Source organism: Drosophila suzukii, chromosome X (genome assembly GCF_043229965.1).
Source record: "Drosophila suzukii chromosome X, CBGP_Dsuzu_IsoJpt1.0, whole genome shotgun sequence".
NCBI lineage: Eukaryota > Metazoa > Arthropoda > Insecta > Diptera > Drosophilidae > Drosophila > Drosophila suzukii.
In genome coordinates, this window is record NC_092084.1 from 3,084,837 (window position 1) to 3,111,384 (window position 26,548).

The following is a 26,548-nucleotide window of genomic DNA, read 5'->3' on the forward strand; positions in this document are numbered from 1 at the left end:
TATTTATACACTCAAAAAAGTATTCCCTCTGAATTTTAGAAATTTGACTAAAATCTGAAATAAAAAAAATGCGAAAATTGGTCAAAAAATAAATTTTCCTAAAAGCGATGCAGATCGTTAGCAGAGGAAGCAAGCTGTCCAAAACAGTCGGTCCTGCAGCTATAATCCTTGATTTGGCTGAGCTACGATTGAAAAACCCAAGAAAAAAGATTTTTTTTTTGGCTAAAATCTGAAATCAAAAAAGAACATGTGGACACCCTTAAAAAATGCGAAAATTGTTCAAAAAATAATTTTTCCCAAAAACGATGCAGATCGTTAGCAGAGGAAGCAAGCTGTCCAAAACAGTCGGTCCTGTAGCTATACTCCTAGATTTGGCTGAGCCACGATTGAAAAACCCAAAAAAAAAGATTTTTTTTGACTAAAATCTGAAATCAAGAAAATCATGATGCAAGCCCTTATGATGCTTTTTTATTGGTTTAATTTGTATGTATTTTAAGCACATTAGTTTTTGTATTTGTTCTTTTCATACATTTTACTTATATTTCTTTTCTATATTTTTTTTTAATATATCGAAAAAAGGTATTTATTTTAAGATCTGTGAATCGGATTTGTGGTTGAACTGCTAAATCTCAAAATACTGGATATCTGATAACCTTATACAAAATTAAAAACTTTAAGAAACTATATTAAAATCCAAAAGCTCTCACGACTGGTCACTTTCACCTTCTCCTCACGCGATCATCCCCAATTTCTGGCCACTTGCTGTGGGCCAAATTGATTTCGGATGTGGCTGCCAATTATGTGAATACACATGGACCCAGACCCATAACTTTTGTTTTCACTTTACAGCTTGAGCGGAGTGCCCAAAAAACCAGGCGAAAAACGCAGGGCATGTAATATTACAAATACTTTTACAAAGTATAATTAGATTTATTAGCAAAAATAATAATTAGCATACGATTTTCCCTCGGGTAACACTCAGTGGACACCGATTACGAATCAGTTTGTGGGGTTTTAGTTAAGCACACGTTAATACAGACAGAGACAAAGGACCACGATAATACTTTCGAAGGCCGGCTAAATTGCACGCTGGAAGAGGTGGCCCAGCAGCTCGGCCTCGCTCAGATCCATTTTGTACTTCTGGACAATGTCCTGCACCTTGAGTCGTCGTCGCACATGCGGCGGTTGGTAACTAAAACAAAATACGGGTAGTTTAGTTAGGTTTTAGGTATATATGCAGATTAGAGGTATGCCCTACTTGTCATTGTCCAGACGCCGGCGACGTGATATGTTCAGTGCCGTTTGGCGCACCAGATTGCCGACGACCCGCCGGCTCAGCACCATGCCATCGACCAGGGGCGTGGCGAAGCTCATCCTGCCCGGCGGACCCTGCAGCTTCACCCTCAGCAGGCCGGAGAGCAGCGAGTGCACGAAGATCACGTGACAGTCCGCCGCACGGGGCAGCTGCAGCGTGTGCAGCTCCTCGCCGGTGCGCGTGTAGGCCAGCACATCCTCCAGGGGAAAGTTCAGGTAGTCCTCGTAGCTCTCGAGCCACACCAGAAAGATCTTGGCCGGCGCCTGGGCCAACAGTGTGGGCTTCGTCACATTTCCCTTCCGCCGCGTCGGCGGCACTGGCTCCTTGGCGTCCCGCCGGCTCGTGTCGAGCTCCAGGCTGAGATTCCTTGACTTCGATTTGGCCAGCCCAGCCGCACCATCGCCGGCTGTCTCGCCGCGTGCCCACACATTGCTGGGACCAATCATTTGATCCGTGCTCGAGATGCTCCCGCCATCGCCAGTGTCGCTATTGTAGCGCAGATTCCACGTCGTTGGCACCACGAACGCGATTTCCGAGCACACATCCGCCCAGTAGAGCACCCGCTGCGAGCCATTGTAGTTCAGTAGTTCGTTGGCAGTGGACTTCAGCTGCTGCTGCTCCTCTGGCGTTCCCTTGAGGGACCAAGAGTTGTGCGCAAAGCCCGTCCAGCCGGAGTGCTCCGACACCTGGACCGGCCAGCCCAGTGTCTGCAGCATGCTGGCAAAGTGCGGATCGTGGTTGGCTGCCTGCTCCTCGGCCATGTTGCCGATAATCTGCTGGGCACTCGTTTGACCACTCTGCAAAGATTGGTTACATTGGTTAAATACATATATTTCTATTTTTCCAGACTTGTTAAGTCACCTTCACGTAGAACACATAGACGGTATCGTGGGTCCTCGCACTCAGCTTGTCCAGACGATCCAGATCGGCGGCGAAGGCCGTGGACTTGGTGTCCAGCACGATGAGCGGTCGCTGTGGCGGATTGCCCAGCGCCTCGGCCGGATTGTGCGGATTCCGCGTCTCGAATCCCAGGAATCCGAAGTGCGAGAGGAAGAGACGGGCCGCATGGAACTCGTGGCACACCGCCGGCGGCACGCATTCCTGGGCGTGCGACAAACTGTCCGCGCTGGTGTCCGCCTCCGCCCAGGCCAGTTTCTCGTGGATGCTCTGGTTCTCCAGCATCGACTCCAGCTCCCGAATGCTCGCCGTGCCGTATTGCTCGCGCATTTGCTCGATGGTGGGTATGGAGTAGTCCGCCACGCAGGGCTGCACCTTGTCCACGCCGTCTGGAAAGTTCTTCTGCTCGCACTCCGGCCGCTGGGTCACATCGTTCATGGGTATGGGTCGTCCGGGGTTCACGGCGTGGTACTTAATGCCGGATTTGCTGCGTGGCAGGTGGCGCAACTGCATGGTCCAGGCATGTCGGCCAAAGGGGCCACGGATGAGCACTAGAAAAAAGGGGGATAACCATCAGTAAGGCGAAGGAGATGAAGCAAGTTGGTAGCGTACAGGTCACTGTGGGCTGCGGATCCTGGTCATTACCCAGCGGCTCCTCGAGCAGCGCCAGTATGGTGGAGTTCTCGGTGACAAAGTACTTGAACTTGGCAATGGCCTGCTCACTGCTGGCCGCCGCCGCCGGCACCATGGAGTTGCAGTGCTTCATGAGGGCCAGCTCGTCCAGCAGCGAGGATATCGACTCCGGGCCGCACTCGCTGGGGAAGTAGCCCACCTGCTCCAGGATTATGGTGAGCAGATTCTCGGCCGCATCTCGCACCCTCATCGAGGCGGGCTTCAGCTCCTTTTCGTCCTTGAACTTGGGTATGTCGGTGCCCTTGCTCTGGCTCTTCGTCCCCGAAATGCCCAGCTCCACCACCTCGAGCACCGTTTGAAGGCAATCCTTGTCCTGCAGCAGATAGGGATGCTGCATCAGCCAGGCGGCGGTGCACTGGAAGGCCGCCACAATGGTGCTGTGCAGATCCTTGCTGTGCGCCGGCGGCGGACGGGAGCACTGGTAGCATATGTAGTCGCAGATCCACTTCACGGCCCGCTTGCACTCTAGAGCGTCTGAGGAGATTATCGTTAGATTCTGACTAGCTTCGTATATTTTCACTAAGGTGTCTACGAGGGCGGTTTGAATGAGTGGTTGGGTGTTGGTTTATTTGGTGGTTTGGGTGGGTTATATACATTCGTTATCGGTTGGAGATGCAAATCAAATATACATATATGCATAATATATATGGAAACAAATTGCAATCATCGTGGTTCGATGGATGGCGATGAGGTGGCGGATGATGTGGGTCATATTATGATGGGGTTTTGTTTTATTCGGGATGTGGTGCAGTGGTGGTGGTGCGGGTTCGATGGCGGTTAGAAAAAGAAACGCATCAAAAAAAAGAAAGAAAGAAAGACAGAAGAAAGTGGCGTTAGTTAGGTTAGTTGGCTTCGTCAATCAATTACCATTTGTAAATTTCCTGGCTGCACAGTAAAGCAAACAGTTAGGGGTTAGGGGTTAAGGGTAAAGGTTCGTGGGGTGGAGGTGGATATTTGTACACCGGGGTTTAACATTTAAAGAATACGCACATGGCAACAGTTCGAAAATAAACAAACAGAGGTGGACAGAAAACAAACGACATTATAAATCGGGAAAGAAAGTGCTGCCTCGATAAGACCGAAGCCAAAAATGCCCTTGCAAAGTTTTCAAAATCTTGGAGAACCCCTAAAACAGGTCTTTTCCGAGATATCATTAAAAATGTAAGACTTCTAGCCATGGGTTAAATTAGATATTGGATCTTAAATCGTTTGTAGATTTTGTGTCATCCTTGTTTAAGGAATTTTGTGTTAATGACAAATATATAATGAGTTAATATGGACATTTTCGTATCTCAAAATCCCTGAAAACGCCTTTGCAGGAGCATATGTACACCAAAATCACATGCAAATTCAGGAGAAGCACACTCTACCTGTTTCCCGGATATGCAACCTGGCCAAACCAGATAGCAACTCCAAGGCGGCCAGCGAAACATTCAGATCCGTCTTCCACGACGAGATCAGGCGATGACACACCAAATACGTGGCGCGCACAAACAGGGCATGGGCATTGTCTGGAAAATTGTTATTAACGTGAATATCATGATTCAAAATTGAATGACTTATGATAAAAAATTTTGTTTAGTTTTAGTTCCTGTCAAATCTTTGACAAGAGCTTATCATAATAGTTCCATTTTATAGTAGAAAAATATAACTCTTATCATGATAAAAAGAATTAAGTATTCTTAAAAACTTCATAGATTAAAAAATTAAATGTTCTTATGCTAAAATCATGCCTTTAAAAAAAGTATATAAAACTTAATAAAAGATCGAAGTAAACTTACTAAAAATGCAAGTAATTGAACTCCTAAAATAGGTACATATTAAAAAATAAAGAACATAAAGATTACCATAGGTGGTCACCCCCTCCAGCTCCTGGCCGAACTCGAATGACATGTCATCGGAAATGGTCAGGCTGGGGTAGTCGTGGGCGGAGGCGGTGTCGCGGATGGAGCCCGATCCCGCTCCCATGGTGGTCGTCGTCTGGCCGCCCAAGCTGGCCGTGCCAGCGCTGACCAGCGAGGCGGAACGCTCCGAGCACGCTGATCATCATCGGCCCACAAAAAACACAAAAACGCCAAAAGGAAATGCGAATAAAAACAAGGGCAATTAAAAAATCAACAAAATCCAAACAAACAAATCAAAATGGAATGAGATCAAGTGAGATAGAGAGAGAGGGATACCCTTGGAGCTGCAGAAACTAACCGGAACTCAGCAGATTGGCCTCGTGGTGCTGTAAACCACTGGAGTTGTGCGAGATACTGGTGGGATTAACGCCGCCGCCCAGTTCCGTCTCCTCGAAGGTGACGGCATCCTGGACGCAGAGCAGCAGGCCGCCCAGGAGCATGTGCGTGTTTTGGGCATCCGTCTCCACCTGCAGGGCATTCATCAGGATGTTCATGAGCCGCGACTTCAGCTGAATGAAGGTGAACATTCTGGGAAAGTACAATCCAAAGCATTAGCTTCTGTGTAACGGATGCCACCAGCTTCCCCACTTACTTCTCGCTCGTCTCGCTGGTGAGATCCCGGATGGGAAGCGTCTGGTAGTGCAGGGGCAGCACCATGATGGACAGCAGGATGTTGATGGCCGAGCGGCGCAGCTCGGTGCGATTAAAGACCATCGACTGGGTCTTCAGCTTGAGGTCCTTGTCGGGCAGCACGATCTCCAGGGCGGCAATGAAGCCCGGCAGCAGCACATTGATCCCGTCCAGGTCCAGGCGGAAGAGGTCGCTCGAGTGAAGCAGTATGCTGGCCAGCGTCTCGTCGCACTCTCGCGACTCAGTGATCTTCAGGCACTGCTGCAGCGCCATGTAGAAGCGCGCCAGGTAGACGGGCAGGATCTCCTCGCCCGTCTTCTTGGCGCAGAAGATCTTGCACAACGTCCCAATGGCCTCCGCCCGGCCGGACTCGTACTTGTCGATGGTCAGCGTGGGCGGCAGCGACTGCGGGTCGTTCAGGGAGTTCGGCTGGGACAGCGAAATCGATCCCTTGCGGTGCTCCATGATCATCGACGACGGCCGCTTACTGGCCTCGCATGCTTGCTCTGGTTTTAGGGGGAGAAAAAAAGATGGGGAACATATTATAATTGTAATTTAAAAATCGTAATATTGTAGATATATTACAATTAGAAATGTATAAATATTATAAACAAAGCAAACATATTTAAATAAATTAATATTTATATTTATATTCATTTATTTATTTTTAAAGAGCTAAACAATTATTTTAAATATTTCCTAGTTTTTAATACCTTAAAAATGTTCGAAAATTGGCTTTTTAACTTGAACTTTCAAAATGACTCTATAGACTTTCTAAAAGTACAATTTTTTTTAATTTTAACTACTTAAAATATCTTTTCAAAACTGTGACTTTATAAATGTTCATTTAACTAGTTAAAACATCTTTCCAAATCAAGGTGTTTTACAAAAATTGCATAAGGTGATTTTTCAAATTTAGCTTTAGTTTGATTAGTTCACAGACCCTCTACCAAAACTACTCGTTTTATTGTTTGGATAGGTAAACTCTTTTATAAATTAAGATTTTTAAATATTTTAATATTAACATATGGAGATCTTATACCAATACCATTTTTTGTAACTTTTACCTAGTTAAAATATCTTTCCAAATCAAGCTTTTAAACCATACTTTAAATATGTATCTTTAAAAACTCAGATTTGTAACTAGTTAAAAATTAGTTTATGGACTTTCTAGCAATACAATTCTCTTCTTTAAAAAAATATATTACGGAACTTACTCTTGCGGTTCTGCCGCCAAGTGTCGCCGCCGATGTGCGCCGCCTCGAAGAGCCACTCGTGGAATACGTGGAGAATGCTGTTGCACTTGGGCCTGGCCACGGCCAGCTCGACGCCCGCTCCCATAGAAGTCAGCGGCAGAGCTGCGATCGCGGGGAGAGCGAGAGAGAGGGCAGATGGTGTTAGACAGAGAGGCAACCACGGCAATGGGGGGCGGTTAAAACATCTGTTAGATTGTTAGGCGGCGCGAGAGAAGCTCACAAACGGTTCACACACAGCACACACAAGACAATAGATCCAATTAGTTGGAATATAACCATCCGAAGATGGCTTAAATCGTCTAACTTTGGACTACAAAAACCAGCTTGATCTTGGCTCAAAAGTGATTTGAAAGAGTTTGAAAATTAGAGCTGTATAAGGGTCAAAAAATAAGTTCTTTCATTTTTAAATATATCTAAAGCGCTTGCCAACCGTGACTTAAAACCAGTAATACAAAGATTTAAGAATAGTTTAACAAAATAAATTCATTTGAAAAGCTAAAAATGATGTTTATGTTTAATGATTAAACAAAATAAATCACAAAATTATAATTACAAAGTTCACCGACTATTTTTTAATTTGATGATTAAGAGAAAAATAAATGACAATTTAATAATTATTTTCTCAAGTTTCAATTAGTAATAATTTGATTTGTTTGATTTGTTGATTTGTTTCGCTCAATGTCGCACTACTTATTTTGTGAGGTATTATCTTATACTATTAGATACTACTATACTATACTATTAAGTATAAAAAAAATTATTCGACTTTAAAGAGATACTCTAGAAATTAAATTAAATTGTGTATATCACTTAGAAAGATTACGCTACCTGGTTAAAAAACATAGGAAAACTAACAAACTAAAGTCCTTTCTAACATTTTCTATTTAATGATTTTTAAAAATAATTTAGAGTAGTCACTCAAGGTAGAAAACACTTTTTTCGAGCCAAGATCAGATACCATGATTCCCCAGTGGACTTACAGTTGATGCTGCTGCTCGCCGACGGCGGACCCGACGTGGACGTGGGTGTTGTGGGCGCCGGAGTTGGAGCGGATCCGCCCCCCGCGCCCGTTCCCGTGCTGCCGGGGATTCCCGGGCCGGCGGCGGTTCCCGCTCCGCCGCCAGAGCCACCGATGGCGACCGTCGAGGAGGCGGGGGCACCGCTGGTGGTGCTGGAGGTGGTGGTGCCGCTGCTGCTGCTGATCGCGTTGCGTGCTCCGCCGCCGGTGAGGCCAATAAGCGAGGTCTTGCTCAAGCCTGCGATGTGGAGATGGTGGTGGTGGGGATTTGGGGGCGTTGGAGGCGTTGGGTGAGTGGAGCAGAGCAGAGCAAGTGTGAGAAATTGTTAGAGAAATTAGATACAGATATGCGGAGCGCGAGATACAGATACAAAGGGAGCATGCTATATAATTGTGGGCGTTGGTAGATAAATTACAATGCATAATCCGGCGGTGGAAAGTGGCAACAGTTACTCGGCCCGACTCATCCGCGCCGGGCAATTACACCGAGATTATTCCACTCATGCTACGGAACAAATTATACAAAAAAGCTAAGTAAATGCCAAAGAAAATAAAACAAAAGAAACAGAAACAGAAAAAGGCTAAAATGCAAAACTCGTGAGTGCGAACTTGGCTGGGAGAAATGTGGCGATGGATCAAGGCAAACAACATCTAGGCAAGCAAAAACAAACCAAGTCAAGTCAATTCAGAAGCACGCCATGGAAAAAAAAACAGGAACAAATGGTTGTCTCCGGTGCACCGAAGCTCAGATTCCCTTGGCAGATGGTCTGTTCTACTGGGTTTCCTGACATACCATAAAAAAAACCTTTGTTTACATCTTACATTTGTGGGTAAGTCTTTAAAGCCACAGATCACAAGAAGATAGGCCTATTTGATAGTTTCAAATTCATACATATAAATCGCTTGAAACTAAAAGTAGACTTTAAACTCAAAATATGCATACGTCCAGAAATTAAACACCCTTTTGGCGTGAACAAGGTAGAATACCTACTTTTGGTTCAACATACGGATGGGAAAACTTGAAGGATCCAAGTATCTCAATGTGAGCTTTTTTAAAAGTCCTAACTTTGAACAACTCTTAAGGAATATTTAACTTGCGGATGGGAAAACGGATCCTTTAAGTATCTAAAACAGTTCTTAGGAGATATATGTTCTGTAATATATTTTATTTCTTAAGAAAACACTTTTATCTAAGTATCTTAAGATTTTTATTTTCAGACAGTATGCTACTTTTAGAAGGATCTCAAGGTCTTAACTTTTTTAAAGATATTTTCTCAAGAACTTTGTAAAAACATTTCAGTCAGTAAGTTTCTTTTAGATAGGACTGAAAGCTTAAACGTTTGCCTATGTATTTTCTCAAGAACTTTAAAAGTATATTACCAGAATTTCACTAAAATGTACATACATATAGAACAGGACAGAAAATCTCAATTTTAAAGCAAGTTTTCATCTGTATAGGTATGTTAAAATCACTAGGATAACCCCAAGCCATCTGCCAGGTTAATTTCGCTACATTATTTGGTGTGACAACAAAGACTACAACATTCGGTGGTTTCCAAATAGAGATTCTCCGTGGAGAGTCGCACCCTTCTGCTGTGTGATGGTCGGGGCCACGCTGAAGCTCTTGGCCAGGCGTCGCTGCAGCGGTGGCGTGGGCGTGGCAGAGGCGGTGAGACCCATGCTGGCCGACTCGGCGGTGCCGAAGGAGATGCTGCCCACGACTCCGGCGGAGTGACTGCCTCCGGCACTCGTGCTACCCACGGCGGAGCTTCCAGCCGCCGACAGGCTGCTGGTGGGCGAGGCGCTGATCTGGAGCTGCGGCTGCTGCTGCTGGTGATGCTGATGATGGCTGCCATGGTGACCCATGATAGCGTTTAGAGCGGAACTGGCCGAGTTGCTCATGAAGTTGTCCCGCAGAAAGCTACCGGCACCATGCAAGTGCAAATGCGGATAGTGGAGGTGATGATGGTGATGGTTCGCCTGATTCTGCTGGCCGTGATTAGCTATATTCGTGGCACTGCTCGAGTGGATGAACTGCTGCAGGGTGCTGGAGGTGGCCTCGTTGAGCGAGTGCCGGATTTCCAGCAGATTCGTGACCACACCCTCCGTTTGCTGCGGCGGCGGCTGATACACGCCTGGTTTTTAGGCATTTTAGCATTTTCGGTTTAGATACAATTTGTTGGGGGTTAGCAAAGCCAGAGATAAACAAACGAACAAAGAGAAGATGGAGAAGTACTGAGCTAGCCTACCACAAAACTAAATCTAGAGGTGATAGAAAGGCCAAGTCGGATTGGCCGACTATGTGAAACCCGGTACTCGCTGTGTTTTTGGGACTAAAAAGAACTCTCTATAGGGCTATTTAGGGGTACATGAATAGACTAACACTCTAGACCAAAAAACAGCTCCAGAAGTACCAGGTTTCCAGGGGAATTCAACACCCATCTCTTCCAGAATCTTACCCAGGAACGCGTCCACCTGGCTGGATATGCCCTTCATGGCATTGAGGAAGATCTGCGGCAGCTGTTGCAAGCAGGGATGTTGATGCGTCTCGGCGCCCTTTTCGTGGGTCAAGGCCCACTGCACAAAGTGCGATGATTTGCTGATGATGTGCGGTGAGCACAGGGCCGTGGGATTGCCAATCATCCGCAGGAAGCGGTACCAGGTTTGGGCCACACAGTCGTTTGACATACCAATTGGTATCAGCTGGCCATCCTCGTCGGCTGGAAGGGTTTAAAGGATTATTGGGTATTCTTTAGCGACACCAAGCCAAACCCACCATTTTTGAGCTGAGGAAACGCAGGGCCATAGCTGAACTCCAGCAGGCGAGCGGTCAGGGCCAGATTCACCCGGTTCCACTGGTCCACGAGGGCCACGCGGTGTCGCCACATGGCGCACGATTCCTGCAGGGTCTTCCACATCGAGGGCGAGGGGAAGCTGCGCACGCAGGCCAGCAGCCAGACCTCGAAGAGCACGGAGAGCACCCGCTCGCACAGCTGGTCACCCACGTCGTCCTTGACGGTGGGCGGGGCCAGCAGGATCTCGTTGATGGCCAGCAGGAAGAGGAGCAGCGTGTCCCAGGTCTGTCGGTCCATCAGCTGCGATATCTGGGCAGTCTGCTGGAGGGTTCGCAGCACCCGATGGCAGAGCACTGCCTGCCGCTTAATGGTGTCGGCACCTGTAAGTCATCAAGGAGAGCATTTACTTTTGGGTTGAAATGTTTCAAGGGTTCCTTATAGTCTTGGGAAAAACATTGCCCAATATCTTTATGCAAAGTAATCTTATTTTACGATGATATTTCGTCAAATTAGGCATTATTTTTCCACAAGTAACAACAATTCGAGCAACCTACCAAGCGTGGTTTGGTATAGAAATGGCAAGACTTGAAATTTAGAGGGGGATTAATACTGAGGCAGGGGGCAGCATATAGATCATAGGGTCCTTGGTCTATGTGTACTCACTTTCGCCCTGACGCGGCACAAACAGGTTGTGGAAGTGGTTGATGATCTGGCGGGCATAGAGATTGGCGTCCTCGCAGATCGGCTTGGGCACACTGATCCTGGGCTGCGGATGCAGGGCCGTCAGCCACTCGCAGTACACGTTCACGCAGTCCTTGATCGTCTCGTGCTCCTGCAGCGGGAGGGAGAGTCCAAAGCAAATCACGTCCATGCACCATTTTACCTAGAGTAAAGTGGGAATTTTAATACCGATGTCTTTGGGCTTAGTATTATGACCTGAAGTGTTACTTTTAACTACATATTTTCAAAGTTTTTCCTTCAGAAAACTCTTATCAGGAGGCAATTTCATTAGCATATCCCAGAGTACTATCTAAGTTATCTATAAATAGCCTTTTCCACATTAAACAAACAAACAACCATTTTATTTCGCTTTCAGATTGAGTTAATATTAATTGGCCTCGCACTAGCAATTATTTGCACAATTAAATGCATTTGATGGAAGCTCTTTGGGCCTTTAAATTTTGAATACGTTGGAATATCAGCTCTATAGACACTATTTCAACTTTAGTTTCTTCAATTTATTTGATATATAATATGATCTATCTCTGAAACGACACTTTAAAGATGAACTACCTAATTTTAAGTAAGTAAAACATACAAGATGAGGAATAATATGCTATATCTATATGATGTCCATTTAATGATATTTTGATGGTATATAATAATATGTCCCTAATATTGTTAAGATAGAATACCTAGTGAAGACTCAAGGTACGGAATATATAAGGTATGTTTGGTACATGGAGACTTTTTCATCGTCATTTCTTGACCCCACCCTTAAATTTGTTTGCTAAAAAATATGATCTGTCACTTAATTGATATTCTAAAGATAGAATACCCAATGTTTAGTTGGTAAAACATACAAATGAGGAATATTATGCTTTCTAGATGGTATATAATATGATATACTTGTTAAGTGATATTTTGAAGATGGTATATAATGTGATCTGTCCCCAAATGCTATTGTAACGATGGTATATCTAGTTTTTAGCTAACAAGTAATACAGGATATGAATTATCTCGCCTTTAGAGGCCACTATACGATCACCCACCTCCTCGTCCTTGACCAGGTGGCTGGGCTCTGCGTTCTGGGTGATCCCGAGGTTGGTGCCCAGCTGCTTGACCACGGAGACGACCACCTCGCGTCCGGCGGAGGCGGGGAATTTGTTGAGGACGCTGAAGCACTGGGCGCCGCAGCTGTTGGCCGAGATTTGGGCGGACAGCGAGGCCCACTCGGAGTACATCCTGGCTTCCGGGGGCTCCTCCTCCTCCTCGACGTTTGCTCTTCACCCGGCTATCCGGCTCTTCACTCTCTCCTTTTCTCCCCCTTCTTTATCACTTTTCTTTCGATCGGATTTCACTTTGTTGACGTCAACATGAAGACTTTTGTTGCAGGTGCGCCATGTTGTTGTTGCCTCTGCGACTGCGATTGGTCGCTCTCATGTTGCAAATATGGAATCCCCAATGTTTATGTTTATGTCGCACTGCCCGCCCCCTTTTGTTTACAACTGCGATTCGATTACACCGCCATTAAGGCCCTTATTTCTGCAATTCGTTTAAACAATTTGTTTAGCACACAAAAAAAAAGAAGAAATTCACAGCACAGCGAAAAGCGTGCGAGGGAGACGGCACGATGTAAACAGCTGTTCGTGGGCTTGGTTGCGGGTGGGCAGTAGGGGTATTCCTCAATCCGATTAAATATAAGTAAGCTAAGTGCTAAATAAATACAAATAACTAGTATTGGTGCTGCAATTTATTAATTAAGGAAATTACATTAAAAATAATGTTATGATCAGCGATCCCCAGTACTTAGAAATAAAAACATTTTTATATGAGGTACTCGCATTAAACTCATCCACACGTTCGATAGGCCGAGTTATCGATGTCAACAAGTGAGTCACTGGAATGTCAAATGTAAGATCACTTAAAAATGTAAGTTTCCATATTATTTCTTATTTTAAAATATTTTTGAAGTTTTTTTTTATAAGATGACCACTTTTTTTGTAATAAGTTTAAATGTGTTATCCAATCCTTTAATAAAAACAACGTTTTACTGGGAAATCATAAATGCAGCAACCTTCAAGAAATTCAGAGATTTCAAAATAAACGTAAGGCCGAGCTACTGTGTATTTAAAACATGAGTACAATCACTTAATGACTCAAAAAAACAGGAAATGAAAATAACAAAAACAATAAAATTTATAATAAAAAAAGTGAACAAAATATAATTTAAAAACTTATTCATTCTATGCGAAATAAAAAAAAGATTTCAGCTGGCATTCTATTTTAACAACAAATACACATTTTAAATCCATTGATACAAATAAGGTCTCATTGGGAAAATGTAAATATAAACAGTAGCTTACAAGAAAATAGGGGATTTTTATACAAACATTAGGCCTAGATACAATTTACATACATAAATAAATACTAGTATTGGTAAAAGAATGTCAAAAATCCAAAAAGAAATAGCAAAAGCAAACACTATATTTTTTGGTGGTGAAGCTTTGCACGATCTTGAATAAATTTGCATAATTTTTGGTGGACCAAAAGCATAATAGGGCGTGCACAATGGCTCGTAAATAAAGTTTAGCCAAAATAGAAACACACGCACCTTTGCTAAAATAAGCCCACTACGTTTATGAAGCAATCAATTTGCACAAGAATTAATCAAAGGTGCGGAAATTCGCCTGGTGAGATGATCATCACCTGTCGCAGGAAACAAGTTCTCATTGTTCTGGCGATTTGAAAGGCGTCTCAAATAAGTTATGACTCCGAATCGCATTGTTCGATCATGCGGTAAGCCTGGTGGATATCAATGATAATGGCACCCATATCAAGACAATTAAACGGATACCGCACAAATTTGCATCCGTATATGTTCTTTTCGGCCAGTTTTATTGCTCCACTTTCAAGATTCTAGGCGGCACGGGTATATAAGATCTCCGTAACCCCCAACAGATCAGCACAAATCATCCAGCCTTCAAGCTAGACTAACAAAAAAAGATCCAACCTTACAAAAATGAAGGTGAGTGGAGCTGAAAAGGATACACAAATAGAGGATACTCAGTGTTAAGCTGAAATGTGGCAAGCAAAACTGTGAATTTATATTAAAAGAACGTGGAAATATCGGAATTATTTTTTCTTTTTTTTTGTGTGACTCTAAATGTTATAACAAAAGCATGATGCAATATTTAATATACAAGTAATGCAAAATGTGTTCCAGTTTTAAGTGTTTGTCTAACGATCGAAATGTCTGGGCCATAAAAATGTTTTTAAATGCAAAAACCACTTAAATTTCGAATTACTTTATTGTCCAATAAATATTTATATAAAAATTAATAAGTTATTTAAAAGTATTAAAGTTAAAAAAACAATACTTGATGTGATTGAGTGCACCAGTGTATATGAATTTTTTTATGTTCAAAGAAAGTGCTTCAAAATGTCAATAGAGATATAATAGATCCAATTTGTTTTAGGTCTATAAATTTGAGTTGTATTATTAAGGATAGTATAATATATTATATAAATTTCACAGTTTTTATTCGTTGGATCCCTAAATTTGGTTATTCCTATTTAGGATAATATAATATAATATATCCGTTTTCCGGTTTATCTCCAAATTCAGTTATTTATATTAAACGATACTTTCATACATTTAGTTCTTTATGGTAAGATCTCAACTACAAAATGATATATCCCCTTTGCAGTTCTTCATCGCCAGTTTCCTGATCGCCGCCTGCGTGGCCCTCGCCCAGAGCAGTGTGATCTACTCCCCGCTAGCCTCCGTTCCCGTGGCCACCGTTCCCGTGGTGCGATCCGTGTCCGTGCTCCGCAGTGTTCCGGTGGTGCGATCCGTGCCCGTGGTTCACAGGGTTCCAGTGTTGCGTCATGTGTCCGTGATCGACTCCGTTCCGGTGGTGCCCTCCGTGGTTCGCGTAGGACACGCCTCCGTCTACGATGCTCCTCTGGTCCAATCCTACGGCGGCTGGCTGAAGCAGAAGTAGATGGTTATCCATGTTAACGACCTTTCCTTATACGCAAAATAAACCCTGAATAAAACTAACAACTAAATTAATCGATGATTTACTTTTAAAGGTTTTAAGGTCTGAAGAGCTATTGGGTAAGGGTGATAAATTCCTAGGTGCCAGATCATTAATCTTAAGCTAAATCAATTTTATGTGGTTAATGGTGCGGGTAACCAAGATTATGGGACTTAAAGGTAAAAGTAAGTAACATATTTAGTTTCAAAGTAATGGCGCCAAGCTATCCCCTAAATATGAGTGCCAATCTCTAAATGTAAAACGAAAACTGCACCGAAAACTTGAGATAAACTTGTTTAGAGTTTGAAGACCCACTAATATATGTATGAACTCCCCAACTGCTGCATTCCATGCATGGATCAATTAACAAACCATAATAAACCAAGACAAGATCATAATCACGATTAGTGGTGGAGTGCAGGTTTGGCAACCTTTAGATGTTTCCGTTTCGAGCCCTAGTTTTCCCACACTTGCTTTAGGCAATCCGCTCTGCCCACTGAAAGCTTAGCTGGGACCAGTGTTAATTGATATAACATGGGTGCATTTAGGGCCTATATGATGCAGCTAGATACACTAAAATACCAGTATACCGTTGTTAAAGTTTTAGATGGAAATAGGTATAGTACAAAATATAATTATAAGGTCTATAAGGCTTATATACTATATTTTTAACTAGACTCTTAAATATTTAGCGGATTAAATGATTACTTCATATATTTGTTAATAAATATCACATTTATAACATCTTTAGTTCATCAAAACAATATATAATGAAAATAAAAGTTCTGACACTTGATAAATGATTCTAATACCTCTCATAACTTTATAAGTATGCTTTTAAGAGGCAAGGTTATAAAATCCATGATTATATGATTTATCGTTGTATTTAGGTAATACTTAGTGGGTTTACTGAAAGCGACAGATCCGCCCCGTTGGCCAATTTACAACGTTTTATGCTTATTGGGCCAACATAATGCGTTTTACACGTCTTGCATAATCGGCCTGTTTTATAAATACCAATGTACTATTATATATGGAGTATGGCCCTCACCAATGATGGGTCGGTTGACAACAGATTCCGATTCACCTTGAAATCGCCGGTGGGTTGGGTTCGGTTTTCGCTTTGGTTTATGACAGACTGCCGGCCGCCTTATGAAGCAACCTCTCTGCACAACCCGTGTATGCAAATGACACAAAAATACATAAATGAAAACGAAAACCTAAACCTAAAACATAAAACCCCAAAACGAACAGAAATATGAAAGCCGCAATCGGGCTTATCACTATCGTAGCGTCTCATTTTCATGCTAATTGTGGGAGCCCCATTCGGAATGTAGGAAATGCAGCGTAAGACTTTGACGAAACTAAAACCAGATCCCGACGGTGGCGATGACAACTGGTACGGGTAACTGGATAGAAACCGAAATGGCAATAGAAGAACTTGGGTGCGCCCAGCATCGGGTGAAAATTAAAATGAAAACGAAAGCCCATCTCGATGATTATGATGATTATAGTGGATAGTGGTGATGATTATGTTGATGGGTGGTTTGGAAATGTTAATGAAACGCCTTTTGTTCGCCAAAGATGGCTTACATCGTATAAAAGACTTGGTCTCCGATCGATTGGACATCAGTCGCTGCTCATCGGCTCTCAAGGCGTTTTTTTTTGGATTGGTATCATCGCATCAAGTGGATTAGTAGTCAGCATGAAGGTGAGCTGCTCAACATATCCTGTGCCTGCAAATACATATACTTTTTTTTGGTTTATAAAACTGATCTAAACAAGTGCTAAGAACCGAACCCCCCAAAGAAAAGATCGAAGCAAAAAAAGTGTTACTCAAAAATGAATACGATATCGTTATTTTTTTAACAAAAGTGTGCTTAAGAACATCAAGTTTTATTTTGTTTATATAAGTAAACGATTTAAAGAATTGTTAGAACAAAGAACTTTCAAAACTTACAAAGAAAACTTTAAATATGAGATGGTTCAACATAATACTGGAAAATATATGTTCCAAAAGAAACATTAAAGGAACTTTCAGATTATAAAGTTTAAGTTCTCAAACAAGATGTTATAAATTGTACGGAAATGATATAAGAAGTAACTTTAAAAATTAATCTTATTGCTGATAAGATGATATATTATTTAGAATATTTTGTATTACTAATTTTTACTAATATTGGCCTTACCCACTCCTCCTTCCAGGTCTTCGTTTGCATGTGTGCTCTGTTCGCTGTGGCCAACGCTGGCTTCCTGGGTCTCCTCGGAGGAGGCGGTGGTGGCGGTGGTGGCAGCGGTGGACCTAGCCTGAAGGCGGGCATCAGCCTGAGCAGCAATGGAGGAGGCGGTGGCTACGGAGGTGGTGGCCATGGGCACGGAGGCCATGGACCTAGTGGCCCCGTCCAGGTGGTCAAGGTGATCCACCAGCAGGGCGGCGGCGGCGGCGTGGGCTACTCCTCCGGTGCCTCTTATGGCGGCGGCTACTCCTACGAGGCTGCTCCCCAGGTCTACAAGGTTAAGGTAATTTCTGGCGGCAGCAGCGGCGGTAGCTACGAACACGCACACGCCCCCGCCCCCGTGAAGGTCATCAAGATCCTGCAGGAATCCGCACCCATTGTGAGTGCCCCGCTGGTCGAGAGTGCGCCCCAAATCGTCAAGGTGGTGAATGTGGCCTCCGGACACGGGGCTGGACCCTCCTTCATCGGTGGCGGCTCCTCTTCGGGCGGCGGTGCCGTCTCCCAGGTCATCAAGGTCGTCCACGAGAGCCACGACAGCGGTGTCTCATCGGGAGGCTACTCTTCGGGTGGCTACTCTTCTGGTGGATACTCTTCCGGAGGCTACTCCTCGGGTGGTGCCACCAAGGTGGTGCGTGTGATCCATGAGCATTCCGCTGCCGGTCCAGCCTATGGCCCTGCCCCTGCACCCATCGATCTGCCCGCTCCAGTGTACTCAGCTCCAGCTCCTGCTCCAGTGTACTCAGCTCCAGCTCCTGCTCCAGTTTATGCCGCACCTGCTCCAGTGTACTCAGCTCCAGCTCCTGCTCCAGTTTATGCTGCACCTGCTCCAGTGTACTCAGCTCCAGCTCCTGCACCAGTTTATGCCGCACCTGCTCCAGTGTACTCAGCTCCAGCTCCTGCTCCAGTTTATGCCGCACCTGCTCCAGCTCCAGTTTATGCCGCCCCAGCGCCAGCTCCCGCTCCCGTCCTTAGCGTCCCCCATCCTGCTCCTGCACCCCTCTTCGCGCCCGAGGAGCAGTCCCTGCCCATCGGCCACGCCCCCGCCCAGACCTACGGCCCACCAGCTTACTAGGGTCACCAAAAGTCACCATCCACTTGGAGGACCTTCCTGCTAACTAAATAGAGAGCATATTACCATTCCTACACAACGCCATGAGTTAATTTAAGACATTTTTTTTACCACATTTTTTTGTTAGAAAATACATAGACAATTCCAAAAAAAGAAATCTTTGTCTTAATTATTTAAAAGTTTTTGACTGGGAAGTGATACTTAAAACCTGTAAGGGTTATTACTTGTAATAATTTTAGTTTCAGGAACTGGAACTTTTTTTTTATAAACTAGTTTTAGTGAAACTATATTTTATAGTTTAGGGCATTATTTTATTTTAAATACTTTTTAAAAACATTTAAGCTTTAGTTCTTTATGTCATTTAGGTAATTTTAAATGAATTTACCCCGTTTATAGAGTTTTGGTTTTAGAAGTCTCGAGGACGCCCTTTTGGTATGCAATACATTTTACCAGAAGAATTAACACAGTACATGTCGCATTTAGTTTGTTTTTATAGCACCGAATCACTTAAAATCTGAAATAAAAATGTTGTCTATTATAAGCTATGCTTTTAGTACAATATCCTAAATTTTGAAATCTATTTCCAAGAAAACCTGTGCGATTTGCATAGGTTGGCAAGAGAAGAAAAAACTATACCGGTCTCTTTCCTTTCGCACATTCCATCCAAAATGCAAATCACTCATGTTTGAGTTAAAGGTCGCCAAAACATTATCTTATCGACAGTCCCATGGCGAGAAGCATTGCACATTTCTCTTTAGCGGATCACAAATGTTATAAACTATAAACACACAACAAAAAAAAAGAAAAAATGTTTGCGTGGTGGATCACGGGTCATTAATACGATATTATGATTCGCTTTTTATTGTTTCATAACGCTCTTTCTTTTTAAGGTGATCGTTATGTTTTATTAATTTCAGACACAAAGCATCGATTGTGGTTTATTGGTGGCGGTAGTGTGGTGATTACGTCTATTCGGCAGCCTTGACTAACGCTTCGGCGACCTCCACGGCGATGGCAGCCTGGGCCTTGGCCTGCAAAACAAGGATTGGTATAGAACATTAGTCAGAAAACACTTTAAAGCAGTAAAGCACAATATTATTCAATTGGCTTCTAAGAATATGTATGAAATGTATCGTTATACTCTTTTACAACTGTCAAATTGTGTGGAAACATCTTCATCGACTTTCTAAATATATTGTAAACACTTAATAATTATTTTGTTCTAGTGCCGTAACCTACTTTTAAGTATCAACTCTTTTAGCTTTTAGTCCATTTCTAATCTTATCAAGAATATTTTAAATCTTTAACTGGAAAATTCCAATTTTCATTCATATATGGCTTTAAATTAAAGGAATGCTTAGAGCATCTGAAATTTCACAGAAGTTGTACCAGTTATAGTTTCCCGAACAAATGGACTAGCTAAACTGGTACTTTATATAAACAAAGATCATAAAAAAGGGGCATATAATATTTACAAGTACTTCTAAGATGAAAATGTAAATTTTAAAAGCCTAAGGAATCAAGTCTTGTCTTTGATTTGTAAGTTATAGTATATCAATTAGTTAATTGCTTATTCAAATCATAATAATCACAGATTCAAGACTTAGTTATTTTCATGGTACTTATTTTCACTGTTAATAAGTTCTAATAAGGACTAAGAATTATAGTAATAGGTTTTTGGACCGGATTACCTTCAAGAGGTTACTTTAAAGATTGTATTACGCGTAAGGCCAAAAAAGCTATTTCCCACAAAGCTTGTTATAGTTTCTGGACTGGGTGATCGTTAAGTGATCACTACTCAAGTTTCTACTATAGATACCGACAAACCCAGGTATTAGATCACAAATTGTGCGCCAAAGTTGTAGGCAAATAGATACGGACAAACTAAGGTGCTAGGATCAGAAACGATGCCCCAAAGTTACTACGAAATAGACATATGATACTTCCTAGACTGGCCGATCTTCTAGCCAATGTTTTATATAACTTCTCGACCAGATGCCCACCTTATCGTCGCCAGCGGAGCTGAGCTCTGACTGGTATTTCGAGAGCAGCTGGCGCGCCTCGTTGGCATCGATGTCCTCGACATTGTGGGCTTCCTCGGCCAGCACCTGGACGGAGGAGTCCTCGTTGACGGTGACGGAGCCGCTGGAGACGAAGAACTTGATCAGTTTGCCATCGTTCTCCACCACCTGGACGACGCCGGGCTTGAGGACGGCTGGAAGGGCGGAGAACAGAGGGATTACCAGGTGATATAACCAAGTTGTGACCCCAACCAGGGACTGGCCACTCACCCAAAGTGGGCACGTGCTTGGCCAGGATGCCAAAGGAGCCGGAGAAGGAGGGCACATCGATCTGGCGCACCACGGCGGCATCGTAGAAGGTCTTGTTGGCGGCGGCGAAGGTGAGCTTCATCTCGTCCGAGTAGCTCCTGTTTTGGGCCAAACGGGCGCCGCGGGCGGCCAGCAGACGGGCGTTCTTCACGAAGGACATTCTGGACTGTAAGTAAGCGAGATTACATCGATTATAGCCAAGCTTCCACATTTAACAACAAAAATAAGAGCAAATTATGTAACTTTGTAGGTTAGGCCGGTGGCTGCTGTTCTGCCTTTTCCCAGCTCTAATCTCAATGTTTTGCCTTGGCAAATCCCTGTGGCACTCAACCCACAATTAAAGCTCAATTTTTATGCTAATTTCACCTTTTGCTAGTTCGGTTAAATGGCGAAAAACACGAGAAAACTTCAATGAGTTCTGCAAAAAAAACAGTGTTTGCTTCTTCGTTACGAATGTAAACCAGGGCTGGCTAGAGGTGGCTGTTGTCATCGATGCTACATATGTTATCGAAATATCGGTAACAGCGATGTTTTTTTTTATTTCATTTAATTTTTTTGTATTGCCGCATGGATCCCAAATAATATTTGTATAATAAAGCCATCTTTCTAAAGTTTAACATCTATTTTTTATAACATATTTAATTTACATTCGCAAGGGATACAAAGAAGTTCGGTCCTTATTTTAGGAATCCTCTTTTAGGGGATCATTTCAGTGAATACATTCGGATTATTTTTTGTTGGGCTAAATAAATGTGTACTTAATATCAATTTAATAACACAAAATGTGAGTTCTGGAGAAATCAAGCGAGGCTTCTAAGAAAGTCACACTCCCAATTAAATTCTAATTCAGAAAATTTAAATCGTTAAAAAATCCTTCGCTTTGTAAAAAAAAGTTTATTTCAAACTAGATGTTAAAACATCGATAATGTAAACCAGGGCTGATGAAGAACAAGCAAAACAGTGTTGAAAAGTGCGAGTGTATCGGTATGGAAAAATATATACTGGAACATATACCACCTGCACCAGGAAGAAATACCGTTGCATATTTTTAGTACTTACCACCTGGTCACACTCGACACACAACAACAACAAATTCCAAACGAAACAATGCAGATTTTTGCATTATTATACAAGTGAAAGAGAAGAGAGTGCCATATTTTGCCCGTCTCTCTGTCTGTGCGTGTGTGTGGCGAGCGAATGTGTGCTGTGCTGTGCTTGTGGCGAACGACAGCGAAAGGCGACAAGCAAACAAACAAACAAACAAAAAACAGGACGTAAGTGCTTGCAACATTCACCCACTCGTTCCCTCTCTGTCACACCTGCAGGCAAATGCAGTTGCGAAAACAACAGTTTTTTCCCCTTGTTTTTGTGTGTGTGTATGTATAGGATAGCTGTTTTTCTGTTTATATTCTCTATTTTGATTTGTTATTTCTTCTATTTTGCTTAGCTGTGTGTGTGTAAATTGCGCCTTTCGGTTAGAAAAACTCGCTAAAAAAACAACAGAAGAAAAGCTTGTTTTAAAGTTCATTCCTCACACACACAGCTGACTTTGTTGTGGAAAAAGGGAGCGAAGAAGAAGAAGGATTTTTAGCTTTTTGTTTGTTGCAACACATACACGCACATGCGAGCGAGCAGCTGTAGCGCGCATGTGTATGTGTTTGTGTATTTTTGTTTACCTCTCTCCCTCTCCCTCTTTCGCTGTCTCTGTCTCGGTCTCCCTTTCTTTCTTTTGCGCTCTGCAACGCAATAAATTTCATGTTATTTTCTGATAAGAAAAGCAACCGCAATCGGTCTATATGTTTTATATATTTATATAAAACCGATCCGAATCCAAAGCTACCCTGCGGTTCCACATGTCATCAATGGGCCAATGTCATCAACGTGCCATCTGCCAAGCTGACGCACAGTGGCACCAATTGACTTTTTGTTGGTAATATTTAACATTTTCATATAACATATCTTTGGAACCAATAGATTTAATTGAAAAAATTGAAATGAAAACAAAAAAATTAAATAAAAACAAGTATTTAAGACAGGTAGTACGCTTTACTTACAAGTCAGCTAGTCAAAATTATGCTTTCCTTAGCATTATTTTCCATATTATTCTTTTAAAAATAATATTCCTTTAAAAATAATCAGCGGATAAAGTTCTGTCGATGCGGACAGGTCTGAAAATTGGATATTATTAAGGAAATTCAGATTTTTAAAGACTCTGAATTTAAATGAATTTGAAAAACAATGGTAATGAAGGAAAGATGAAAGAATAATAAATGAGCGATGTATATTTTGAGGAAGTTCGATGAAAAATGCATGAATGATCTGTTAATAGGTGGCGAAAAAAATATGAATAATCAATAAAAAGTTGATGAATAGATCATGACAGTGGGATAGCAAATTGATAAATCGTTCATGAAACAATTCGTTGAATTTGTCTTTGATGACAGTCTAGGACATGCCCATGTTAATTTCATCACTAAATTCTTTGACAGTGGGGTATTGACCCCAAGCAGCGGTGCGAACGAGATGACAATAGCCAAATGAAGCAGCGGCAAAAAACAACAACAATCTTAATGTTGGGTCGTTGCTCCTCTTCTTCTTCTTGTTTTTTGTCTTCACCTTCTGCTCCTTTTGTTTTTGTTGTGTGTCTAAAAGTGGATACCCTGTCCTGTGATTTTGAAAAATTATCTAATAATTAAAAAGTTTAATATTAAAAAGAATAATACATTTTAATTTATATAAGGTTTTATTCTCCAATCAATAAAAAATCCAGAAAATGAGTAAAATATGAAAAGAAAAGGTTAGCAATTTTGTAAAAATAAACCTGTTTTCTTAATTATATGATATTAAAAATAATTCTGATCTTAAGTTCGATAACTTGTTACATGTCATTCACAAAACCTTAGGACCCATAAAATACCCATCATTCTGTCCAAATGAAAACAGAAACAAAGAGCAAAACGACAACGACGCAAAAGTTGACTTTTCGGTTAAGCAGAAGAAGAAGAAGAAGCCGCAGACGAAGAACAAACAGCAAACAATAAACAATAATCGGTCGCAAATGAAGTTCAGAGATTGCGGGCAATTATAATTGTGGCAATTAATGCGAATTTGTCAACATAGAAAGAAGACAGCAAAACAGCTGATTATTTTAGCTGTTTTTCTTCTTCTTTGTTTATTTGTTTTTCTTGTGGTTGGTTTTCATCTGTTGCAAGCGCAGTACCGTTAGCTGTGTTGTTGCTTTCATTTCAACACGCGACGCCGCTGCCGCAGTCGGCGTCGCTGCCGGCGTTGACACACAATCGCGATACCGTTACACGGCTGCCGCTTGTTGCTGTTGTCTTTGCCACCACTTTTGCCACGCACAATGGCGGTCAGCAAAGTTGTGCCACTTGTTAGAAATACATTTTAAATTCACAAATCTAAACAAGATTTTTTATTTTTAAGTTTCCGGGTTTTTATAACTAGAATTTATACATATTTAGGTTTATTTTAAAAAAGTGTCTATTTGCTTGTCCTCCAATGTGCCACGCACATTAAGTTGTAAGAAGTAAGAAAATAGCAAAAACCACATTTAAAGCCAGGATTGGAGAGAGACGGCAAGAGGGGGAGTGGATGATAGAGGGAGACGGAGAGTGCCATAACAAGAATACGGTTAACATTTCCATTTCTAACGGCAATTGCATTTTGCACTCACCTTGCATTTCCCCTCCCCCTCTCCTTGTCTTCGCCTTGGTCTTGCTTCTGATTGCAACTGTAAATTGCACGTAATTTGTTTGTTCATTGAGCACGCATTATGCGTTGCTTCAATTGTTGTTTTCTTGAGCTTTTTACTTTTTACTTTTTACTTTGCACTTCATATTTGTTTTCTTTCTTGTTTTCTTATTTTGTCCTTTATCGGCGACGCCACCTGCTGCGCTGCAGTCGACGTAGCTGCCGACGTCGGCAGCGCCGCCCTGCCTCCGATTTTTTGTTTTGTACCAAGAGCAGCGTCATTTGCCATCCGCATTTCGCGCTGCGCGCTTTGCTTTTCGCCCGTCCGCTTTGTTGTGCAAAGCAAAGGCCAAAAAAGTAAACAAAACAGCCAAGTAAAGGTGCAAAAAATTAATAGAAATCCGATTTGGCCAGAATAATTGCGAAGCCGAAGAAATCGCGAAAAGTAAGTGAGATTGGTAATTTTATTTTTATTTTCTTTTTTTTTCTGTGGTTCAGTGAACTTGTTACTTTGCCATAATGGCTTCAAGTGAATTTAGTTGCCCGGCACAAGTGCTAATTAATTAACTAATTGAACAGAAGGGCGCAATTTGGATTTCGATTTCTTTGTTGTCTGCGTTCCGAGTGCATTTCCCTTTTGCGCTCCCCCTCTCCTTCGTCTGCTCTTTGTTCTGCCCGTTCTCCTCTCCTCGCTCCTTCTGCATTTTCTTTGTTCAAGTCAACGGCGCAGGCAGCGACGCAGCGTCGCAGTCGCAGCCGCAGCCGGCGTCGACAGCGGCAGCCAATTTGCATTCGGAGATTGAGCAGAAGGCGGCGTGGTGATAAAGGAGTGTGCGCAGCAGGGGGCGGATAAAGCAGGGAGTGCAGCAGGGGGCGTGCAGCAGCGGGGCGGGGCGGGGACTAATTATACATTACCTTTTCGCTCGCAGACTAATTTGCTCTAATTTTGTAAACAAGTGAAAAACAGGACATCAGCACAGCGCAGGGTAAAAAACAAGTCAACTAGTGTGTTTCTTGAACACAATCTAAACAAATAGTTATTGGATTATATTCAATTCTTGTGTTAAATTTAAAAAAAATCAAAAACAATTGAACAACATTTAATTGTGTAATATTGTTATTTCTCTTAGTTTTTGTTAGCAAGGGTCAAAAAAGTATTAAGTAGGAAATTAAAAAATCTATTATAATACCAAAAATGAACCAAGGAACCCTATCTAAACCCATGGCACTTCTGGATAAATTACTTGTTAGCAAGGGTCAATAAAGTATGAAGTAGGAAATTAAAAAATCTATTATAATACCAAAAATGGAACAAACCCATAGAAATTCTGGTTATAATACTTATCTATTCGTAGTGTCACCAAGAGCCTGAATAATTTGCAGTACTCCACTATATTTGTTGCCCACTTGAGTGTAGCTTCTACCAGTATCTACATATATGTTTAATCGGTCATTGTCTGCGCCCGACTTCCTCATACCAAAACCCCTATGTTTCTACATATATTCCGCTTATCAATCGGTAAACATCGGCGCGGTCAGTGAATAACAATTAACGACTTCGGCAGGAGTTGTTTGGAGGAACAAAGAACCGACGGGCGCACATCTGGTATGAATAATAGATGCGAATTGGCATTATTCATGCGCATCCATTCATGGCTGCCCCGAGATCTGTCCCATTTAAATGGGGGCCCTACCTGGGCTCCAAATCGGGTATTACTCACCCATTTCTGGGTTCGTTGTTTACCGCAAAGCGGTGTTACGCCCATTTATCATTTAGCACCCGAAGGCGCTAATAGGAAGAGTACATTCTTCGGAAGAGGGTTCTCCACTGGCTTATCAGGTCCACTTCGTCGGTGCAGTTTAATGTGCACTTCGAAATCCAAGGGTATGTTGTCTTTGGGAGATTACTTTGGAAGATCTGTAAACTAGA

At 42.4% G+C, this 26,548-nt stretch overlaps 5 protein-coding genes across 25 annotated transcripts in view; 3 read left to right on the plus strand and 2 right to left on the minus strand.

Annotated features, from left to right (window-relative positions):
* Positions 1-894: 894 nt before the first annotated feature.
* Positions 895-12,861, minus strand: LOC108015211 (ral GTPase-activating protein subunit beta). 16 transcript variants are annotated; one of them, XM_036820950.3, is made up of 17 exons: positions 12,281-12,861; positions 11,172-11,391; positions 11,063-11,092; positions 10,490-10,888; positions 10,173-10,433; positions 9,300-9,848; positions 7,676-7,951; positions 6,657-6,797; positions 5,402-5,945; positions 5,108-5,337; positions 4,753-4,944; positions 4,276-4,416; positions 3,773-3,790; positions 2,825-3,379; positions 2,177-2,763; positions 1,259-2,112; positions 895-1,192 (listed from the first exon to the last, which is right to left on the minus strand). In XM_036820950.3, the coding sequence occupies exons 1-17, from the start codon at positions 12,470-12,472 to the stop codon at positions 1,078-1,080; spliced, it is 5,304 nt and encodes a 1,767-aa protein (XP_036676845.3). In that variant the 5' UTR covers positions 12,473-12,861; the 3' UTR covers positions 895-1,077. The 16 variants fall into 16 exon arrangements, with proteins under 16 accessions (XP_036676845.3, XP_065724363.2, XP_065724365.2 ...); XM_065868291.2 differs by having other exon boundaries at positions 2,825-3,433; XM_065868293.2 differs by lacking the exon at positions 4,753-4,944 and having other exon boundaries at positions 2,825-3,433.
* Positions 12,862-14,128: 1,267 nt separating this feature from the next.
* LOC108015215 (uncharacterized) lies at positions 14,129-15,306 on the plus strand. The gene is made up of 2 exons (XM_017081553.4): positions 14,129-14,256; positions 14,939-15,306. The coding sequence occupies exons 1-2, from the start codon at positions 14,251-14,253 to the stop codon at positions 15,233-15,235; spliced, it is 303 nt and encodes a 100-aa protein (XP_016937042.1). The 5' UTR covers positions 14,129-14,250; the 3' UTR covers positions 15,236-15,306.
* Positions 15,307-16,846: 1,540 nt separating this feature from the next.
* On the plus strand, positions 16,847-18,734 carry LOC108015213 (skin secretory protein xP2). Its single transcript, XM_017081550.4, has 2 exons — positions 16,847-16,982; positions 17,477-18,734. The coding sequence occupies exons 1-2, from the start codon at positions 16,977-16,979 to the stop codon at positions 18,578-18,580; spliced, it is 1,110 nt and encodes a 369-aa protein (XP_016937039.4). The 5' UTR covers positions 16,847-16,976; the 3' UTR covers positions 18,581-18,734.
* Positions 18,735-19,388: 654 nt separating this feature from the next.
* ATPsyndelta (ATP synthase, delta subunit) lies at positions 19,389-21,431 on the minus strand. The gene is made up of 4 exons (XM_017081552.4): positions 21,274-21,431; positions 20,869-21,073; positions 20,581-20,792; positions 19,389-19,608 (listed from the first exon to the last, which is right to left on the minus strand). The coding sequence occupies exons 2-4, from the start codon at positions 21,065-21,067 to the stop codon at positions 19,546-19,548; spliced, it is 474 nt and encodes a 157-aa protein (XP_016937041.1). The 5' UTR covers positions 21,068-21,073; positions 21,274-21,431; the 3' UTR covers positions 19,389-19,545.
* Positions 21,432-21,970: 539 nt separating this feature from the next.
* Positions 21,971-26,548, plus strand: part of Ypel (Yippee-like) — a 67,719-nt gene continuing 63,141 nt past the window's right edge. For 3 of the 6 annotated variants that reach the window (XR_011604730.1, XR_011604732.1, XR_011604731.1), the window contains exon 1: positions 21,971-22,181. The gene's annotated coding sequence lies outside the window, so the exon portion shown is untranslated. Of the gene's footprint in view, positions 22,182-24,899; positions 25,064-26,548 lie in introns of those variants that run through there. The other 3 variants (XR_011604733.1, XM_017081576.4, XM_017081577.4) reach the window with 3 other exon arrangements.